Raw genomic sequence first — 8,942 nt, 5'->3', positions numbered from 1 at the left:
TTTAATCATGTGAGGCAGGCTACAAGGTAAACAAAGTCGCACCACGCAAAGATGTACGATACACATGTCTTAAGCCGTGTTATTGTAATAATATGCATGTTTTGTTGTTGCATAAGCGTAAAATATCAACCGAACTGGGAGTCTATAGATTCTCGTCCCTTACCAAGCTGGTATGACGAATCAAAAATTGGAATTTTCATCCACTGGGGAGTGTTTTCTGTGCCGAGCTTTTCGTCGGAATGGTTTTGGGAGTATTGGAAGGGACAGAAGATACCGGGTGTTATTGATTTCATGAACAGAAACTACAGACCAGGCTTCACATACGCCGATTTCGCTTCTCAATTCACTACAGAATTCTACAACGCCGATGAATGGGCCAACATTTTCGACGCTTCCGGAGCAAAGTACGGATAGATCATTAGCCATATGTAATTATATAACACAGTCTAGATTCTAAAGTCACAGGGGGTAGGCGCAGACCAACGTTCCAAGAAAAAATAATATTGTCAGATAAAAAAAATAGCCTGTAACGAGTATGACCCGTCCCACGACTACATATCGTTGTCAAGGGAATTAACTCGTAGGAACGTGAAAATCTACTTATTTTATGGTTCCGGTGAGGAAGCCCCGGTGAGTTCAATCCCCTGTCAAGGATAATTAGTCGTGGGTCGGGTCATACTCGGGACAGGCTAATTTCTTTATGTGACAATCATTTTTTTGTGATGTAGGTCAGCGCCTACCCCCTGTGTGTAAAGCTATAAGGGAGACGACTGTTTAATATCTACATTTTATCAACCTGGATGTTCTGCCTTATTTTGTTTATATCAAAATATGTCATTTAAACACTTTCAGGTCAAAAGTCTTTCTGCAAAATTTTGTTTTACTATAATTTCTTTGTATTTTCAATTTTTTTCTTTGTGCAAATAGGTCTCTGCTAATATCTTTCTGTCTACAAATTCACAGAAAGTCTTTGAAAAAAATCCATTTAAATGGTAGGATTATAAAGCAGAATTAGATTGTGCAAAAAGACTTTTGAGGTGTAGCTGTAGATATCTGATTTATACTGTAGATATATCGTTTTGGTGACCAAACACCATGAAGGCTACACCAACTGGCCATCAAAATATTCCTGGAACTGGAATTCCATGGACGTCGGTCCAAAGCGGGATCTTGTGGGTAAGTAACTAGATATAACATAAGCAATTGAATAAAAACAAGACATGTACAACACAATATACTTGTAATTCTTAAATACTTTAAATATATACCCTGACTCATTAAAGAATTACATCATTATACATGCATCCATATCAGTAAAAACTAATACTGCATTGCTAGTGACACGATGACTAGAAGCAGATAACATGTTACACCACCGGTGCCGGTCATTGCATTATTTTTAATTCACCTGAGACAATGTCTTAAGTGACCTATTCTAATCGCCGCCTTTTGTCCATCGTCCTTCCGTAAACAATTTACATTTTCGACTTCTCCAAACCGCAGAACCAAATTCAACTAATTATAAAACTTCAAAAAATCTTAAGGTGCTTTACCAAAATTGTGACCCTGCAGCTGGGGTCTCATGTTTGTCGCTGGGGAGGGGGTTAACTTTACCATAGATCATATAGAGAAATCACATTTTTGCCTATTATTTGTTGGATTTCTGTTGGAACTCATTCTAATTTGGTTAACCTTATTGGCATGGGATGAAAGTTTGATGGTATGCAATTTTTGGCCCTGACTGACCCCTTGGACCGATGGGTGGGACCAAAAAGGGTCAGTTAATTATATATATAAACTAACTGAAATATTTCAAATCTCAGGTGACCGTTAACGTTAATGCCTATGGGCCTCGTGTTTTTGTTAAGTAGTCATTTTATTATATAAATATTTTCACTTGCTACAATGTCTTTATTGTCATATATTGACTTATAAATATCATGTCATCCTGTTATGATTAAAATATTTTCTGAAATTGATAATGAAAAAAAGGCTGATCTTATTTAAGATAGTTTTAAACAAATTTATACATTTCCATACACAGGAGAGTTGGCTACAGCTGTCCGCAAGAAGCAGGGCATCAAGTTTGGAACCTATCATTCCCTGTTTGAATGGTTTAACCCTCTGTACCTCCGGGATAAAGCAAATGGTTTTAAAACCCAAGACTTTGTTAGAGTAATTATATATAAGTTAATCGGAATTTATTGCATTTTGGTATTGTGAACCTACATGATCCAAAGACTAACAAAATCATTCATCCTGTTCGGTGTTGAAATGTTCTCAATGGGAGTGGGGGGTTTCAAGTTGAGCTTCTGCTGTGCTGCAGTGTATTTTTGTTCATTATCAAGATGAAGTCATGAAATCAAGAAAAGTAGCATTTTGGGAGAAATGACTTAAAGTTTGAGACTTGAACCACTTTCAAAAACCTGGGAGTCAAAATCTTATTCTGGCACGCATTACAATAAATGTCCTGAAATCTTGCCTTATATTATCTGCAGGTACATCATGTAAATGGTTATATTTTATGTGTGGTTTTTTTTCAGGATAAGACAATGCCAGAATTGTACGAACTAGTGAACAACTACAAGACTGATGTGATCTGGTCCGATGGAGATTGGGAGACTACTGATGTGTACTGGAATGCCACAGAGTTTCTTGCTTGGCTCTACAATGAAAGGTGCACTTACATTATAACACTCATGTAGTTTTCTTATATGTTGATTGTTGATCGTATGTTACATCTTTGCTTTCGACTTTTACATGTATATTTCTCATATATTATGTAACTGAACTGAATCTACAATGACCAATATTCAATGAAGGGCATGAGTAATGAAAAAAATGTTATTCAGATGAGAAGAACAGAAAAGCCATTGACCATTAGTGACAGTATCATAATATTTATTTAACATGATTCAGCCCAGTCAAGGACAGTGTGGTGGTGAACGACAGATGGGGCAAGAACATCAGGTGTAAACATGGTGGCTTCCTGAACTGTGACGATAGGTTCAACCCTGGTATGTTGTAGTCAGACTGAACAGTCCTTTCATCTAATAACTGTTGAGGATGTGTAACAGTGTAACCATATATCACAATGGTCAGATCTTTTAAATCAGAATTTGTCAGAAGAAGTTGATAATCTTTATAGAAGGCTGAACAGGTACTGCCAGAGAGGACAATGCTTAAACATGAGAAAATGGTGCTCAACAGAGACTCCAGATTATATAAGTTACATACTGTATGGTGATCAGACTATTTTACAGAGATTCACAAATATTATTGTTTAGATTTTTTTTACCAAATTCCTGTTATGTCAGATAGTTATTAAATAAATGTTGTCAATATCATAATCATATTAAAATTAATGAAGGTTGGATCCATTTCTGAAACTTGAATTTCAGCTATTTTAAATTGTTGACAAAAATATTCATCCATGTATGGTTTAAGTGGATTTCCTATAATTAAGAAATAATTAACGATGATTCGTGTATTGTTGCAGGATATACAACGAGGACAAGGATAATTTGCAATTACATTAACGAAGGCCGCAGGCCTGAGTTATTAATTAAAATTGCAAAATGTCCGAGTTGTATATCCTGCAACAATACATGAGTCAAAGTTGATTATTTCTATTCTACCATGTACTGTTAAGTTCTGAGATCTACCTCTTCCTAATAGAAAAACGGCAACGAAACCCCGGGAAATGTGTCGCTACATGGCTGTTACAATTCACAAGAAACGATAAGGCGCGCGTGCTAATTAATATTCAAAAGCTGACGTCAATTCCAAGCCAGTTGACGGCAACGTTACGAGAACTTTTGGGGATGTCGGCCAGCAATTCATGAAGAATTGCTCTCCAAAGGTTGCCTGTGGAAATTGACCTTACAACATATTGTTTATTCTACCATGTTTGCTATGTAACGCCAGTTTTGATTGGTTAAAAACCATGCATTATTTTCCAATAACCCACGCTCGTGCCAATAATACACGCTCGTGAGTCACGGCTGTTACAATTTTAAATATCTAATATTCCCCCGTTTCATAAAAGGTTACTATAGCCGAGTGGGCTAATGGGTTAGTCTTTCAATATATTTTTATCACGACGCGAGTTCGAATCCTACGGAGGCCTCCACTTTTTTTTCCTTTTTTTTTCTTTTCAAAATCAATGCCATATGATAGATGCTCTTGATCGTAGTACTGTATTGCCTGTATATTTCATCAACAAATAATGAAATACTCAAGAAATAAATTACAAGGTTTTCCCGGGGTTTCTTTGCTGTTTTTCTATTAGAAAGAGGTCGATCTCAGAACTAAACTGTACATGTACATGGTAGAATAGAAATAATCAACTTTGACTCGTGTATTGTTGCAGGATATACAACTCGGACTCGGATATTTTGCAATTTTAATTAATAACTCAGGCCTGCGGACTTCGTTATTAATTTAATTTCAAAATATCCTCGTCCTCGTTGTATATCCTGCAATAATACACGAATCATCGTTAATTATTTCTTAAGCAAAGTCTGCTGTGGGTGGATAGAAATAACAATCTGGCAAATTTCTCCGTTGTAAAATACACGGTCTCCGACGTTCAAACGTTTTGGCGCCGCCATGTTTGTTTACAAATGCACGATTTTAGAGGGGAAAGATTGTAACAGCCGTGACTAACGAGCATGTATTATTGACACGAGAGTGCATTACTGGCAAATAATACACGGTTTTAAACCAATCAAAAGTGGCGTTGCATAGCAAGCCTGGTAGAATTATAAATAATCAATCGGATCTACTGTGTAGTGATAGATTATTGTACTGTGTGTAGGTGTGCTGCAGAGATCTACCGTGTAGTGATAGATTATTGTACTGTGTGTAGGTGTGCTGCAGAGATCTACCGTGTAGTGAGAGATTATTGTACTGTGTGTAGGTGTGCTGCAGAGATCTACCGTGTAGTGATAGATTATTTTACTGTGTGTAGGTGTGCTGCAGAGATCTACCGTGTAGTGATAGATTATTGTACTGAGTGTAGGTGTGCTGCAGAGATCTACCGTGTAGTGATATATTATTTTACTGTGTGTAGGTGTGCTGCAGAAGAGGAAGTGGGAAAACAGTATGACTATTGACAAGTACTCATGGGGCTATCGTCGGCGGGCCAAATTGGCAGACTATCTGACCATGGACGACATAACCAAGGAAATAGCATCAACTGTCAGGTATAATTCATAATGTGCTTTTGTAGAGCTATGATTGATTTTTAACAGTTATGTAGCATCATAGTTGTATTACATGTTTATGTTCATGTCACTTAAATCCCTCTAAATGGATGCTTTAAGTACAACTTAGTTAAAAGGAATTCCTATCAAATTTGTTGTAAGATGGACTATAGCAATATTTTGTCAGCACTTAGGTTCAGTTGAGCAACTTCACTGTCTAAGGGGACGTAATTTCACCAGCCCTAACTAATACAGTTGTCATGTATACCCTCCACTTTTATAATTATCAGAGCAGACAAAATTGTTGTACTTAATAAATATGGTTTATATTTCAATTTTGATTCTGTGCTCTACTCATATACTAGTTGTGGAGGAAACCTGCTAATCAACATTGGACCGACTCATGACGGCAGAATCATTCCAATATTTGAAGAAAGACTGCGACAGATGGGGGAGTGGTTAGGTTTTAATGGAGAAGCAATCTACGCCTCCAAGCCCTGGTCACACCAAAACGACACACTGGCCAGTGGGGTCTGGTAGGAAATGTTTACCTTATCAAAATATCAGAAAGTTTTGTTCAAATATTTAACAATAATACATAGATAGCATTTAAAAGAATATAGCTATACTCATCTTAAAGGTTGAATTTGATTTTATAAAAACTTAAAAATAATGCTTCTTACTGTGATGGATTACAGTATTTTTTTTTATATAGAAACAGACACTATGCAGTGAATTAGTGTGTCATAATATATTCTTCCTCAAGTTTTCATTTCTTAGAGAATAATATACTGTTAAGGTCATTATGTCTCCCCTTTGAATTCTCCCCTTCAATTGAAGGGAGACAAATATATTAGTATGATATCTGGTTCTTCTGGTTCTGGTTCTTTTTGTTCTGGACCATAACTTCTAAACTTATGACGATATCTTTATTAAACCTTAAGCCAATGTGCAGTGCATTGTTGTTAGATCACAGTGACCTTGAGCTCAAGATCAGAGATCAAATGATCAAAGAAAATTCCAATAGTTCTTCCCAGGCAATAACTTTTAAACCATTATAGATACCTTAATGAAAGTTGCTGAATACATGAACCTTAATCACAGACACCCACTAAAGCCTTGACCTGAACATGAAAAGTCAATTGATTGTAATTGTTTTCCAATAATTTCTTATATGGGTGATTAATTAGTGTAAAGATACTCAGTGTCTAGTAAGGGAGAATGAGAGACATGGTTTTGTCCACTGAAACAAATCTCTAGTTGATTTTTCATTTTAATAATAACTTTGGTCAACAGTGAGTGACATTTTGATATTTTGAATGAGTTACTAGGTACTTTGGGGCCTTTGCCTAGGATAACTACATTTTTTATATTAACAGGTATACCTCCCAGAAGTCGTCTAATGGAACAACTGTATATGCAATTGTGTTAGACTGGCCAGCCAACAACGTCCTCAAGTTAGGGGCACCAGTTGCCTCCCCTGCCTCTACAGTCTCCCTGCTGGGGTATAATGGACGACTGACCCTAGCCCCTGTAGCTGGGTCAGGGGTGATTGTTACCATACCCCCCATCCCTATCAATCAACTGAAAGTCGAGTGGGCATGGGTGTTCAAGTTCACAGGTTTACAGAACTGAGGGGAGTACTGTTAACATTGTCATGCTCCAGTACACATATACAGTTTGTATATAATGTGTGCGTATAAATCTAATCCACAGTGGATACGTTTCCATATCATTGTAAATATTAAATAACCTTGAGTTTATTATTCTATATTGATAATTTGTATAACTGTGAAATCGGTTTGAAGTTGAATTATTTGTTTTGGTATACACATCTGATGATTGCAACAATTAGTGTATTTTTTAGTGCTGGAACGGTTAGCAAAAATGCCAGCTGGTTAACCAACTCAGGCTTACCGATCCATAACCTGATAACCAGCCTTTGGTGTGGGATGTAAAACAGATATTGTAGTTCTGTACAGTACACCGAAGCTTTCTGGTTCACACATTGAGGCAGATATTGTAGTACTGTACAGTCTACCAAAGCTTTCTGGTTCACACACTGAGACAGATATTGTAGTACTGTACAGTCTACCAAAGCTTTCTGGTTCACACACTGAGACAGAAATTGCTAATTATCAATTTAATTCAGGTACTTCCAGGAAACTAACAACAAAACTAACGTCAATAAGTCTAATATTTACTGGCTATCTTTCACATAGCTCTAATGTGCATCCTTCTGACAGTACAACTCTCACTCATATACTTGCATAGTCAGAAAGCAATCTAGATGTAAACAAGTTCTCGTGTGACAGCTTAGTTTTCGAAAATTGAAAAGTTTAACAATGTTTATATAATAAAAAATATGATCTTGGCTGCTAAAATGTGCATAAAAAGAAACAATAACAATGTTTATATAATAAAAAATATGATCTTGGCTGCTAAAATGTGCATAAAAAGAAACAAAACCAGTAAGTAGTTTTACTTCAAGTGTATACCTATATTGTATGGATATGGAGATTTGAACAGGGGAGGAGGGGTAACCGTATAACACTATTGGGTGGACCAAACCGAACTGTGAACCGGATATCTGGCACTTTTTGTATGAATAATTTAACAATGAAAAATTATGAAAAGTTCATTACATGCTGTACTTGGCATGAATAGTGTTGTGGTACACAAACTTTCCTTAAAGTTTTTGAACATGTCTTTATCAAAAAATATCAATATTTTTGTATCTTTTCCAGGATATTTTCATTTTTGCATCAGTCATGTCTCTGTTTGGATCTCATTAATATGTCTGACTTACACTTAGTGAAATTTCAAGGTCACATTTATGGATGAATTCATGTTGATTTTTATATTTGTTTTATATGATACTTATTACCTATTTCTTTCTATGTAAATCAGATATTTTTCTTACAAGAATGCATTTATCAAAATATTTCAGCCATTGATAGCTATTTCTTTGGATTTACCACAATCTTTTTACATTATATGTATTAACATTTACTCTAATACCTAATTTATTGATTCTAAATTGACTTATTTGATATAATTTCTTACATGCTTGTTATTATTGGATTTACAAATTTGAGCCTGCTAATAGTGAAGTGGGTATATAAATTTGATTGAATGTCATTGTGATAGACAATGAATAGTGTAACAGTGTTTAATTGTTTGGTAAATGTGGAAAATTGTGATGTAATGATAGGTAATTGGTTAATATCTCCTGTTGAATTGTATTAGAGGGAATGACGTTTTGTGTTGTGTATACACTCTCTTTAGAGTCATCAGGCATGCTTAAGAGGATGCTTTGCTATTAAAAGATCTCTATTTGATCTCTGTCATGAGTTATTACATATCACATGACAAAATAGCCCTACACTCCATGAAAGCCATGTCTCTTTCGAGATATACACTCCATTTCTTTCTTGTGTATATGTTATCCATTTGGGTATATGTTATCCACTTGCGTATATGTTATCCACTCCCTACCACGGAGGTCTTTTTAGGTCATCTGACCCGAAGGAAAAACTTCTTCTCAAGTTCCACCCGTGGGATTGAGCTGAAACTTGCCTGAAATGATGCTGAGATGGTCCTGACCAAGTGTTGTTATTTTTGGTTCGTTCCGAAATCCAAGATGGCCGCCATAGCCGCCATTTTGAAAACACATTTTAATAATCTTCTCACGTTCCATCAGTACTATTGAGCTGAAACTTACCTGAAATGATC

The 8,942-nt window shown here is 36.0% G+C and overlaps 1 protein-coding gene across 1 annotated transcript; it reads left to right on the top strand.

Annotated features, from left to right (window-relative positions):
* Positions 1-8,498, top strand: LOC117323072 (alpha-L-fucosidase-like). Its single transcript, XM_033878116.1, has 8 exons — positions 1-404; positions 1,070-1,176; positions 2,045-2,175; positions 2,544-2,677; positions 2,920-3,017; positions 5,075-5,207; positions 5,573-5,743; positions 6,587-8,498. The coding sequence occupies exons 1-8, from the start codon at positions 52-54 to the stop codon at positions 6,840-6,842; spliced, it is 1,383 nt and encodes a 460-aa protein (XP_033734007.1). The 5' UTR covers positions 1-51; the 3' UTR covers positions 6,843-8,498.
* Positions 8,499-8,942: the final 444 nt, after the last annotated feature.

The sequence above is a fragment of the Pecten maximus genome, chromosome 1 (assembly GCF_902652985.1).
Source record: "Pecten maximus chromosome 1, xPecMax1.1, whole genome shotgun sequence".
Classification (NCBI taxonomy): domain Eukaryota; kingdom Metazoa; phylum Mollusca; class Bivalvia; order Pectinida; family Pectinidae; genus Pecten; species Pecten maximus.
The sequence above is the reverse complement of the archived record's forward strand: the minus strand, read 5'-3'. Positions and strand labels throughout refer to the sequence as shown.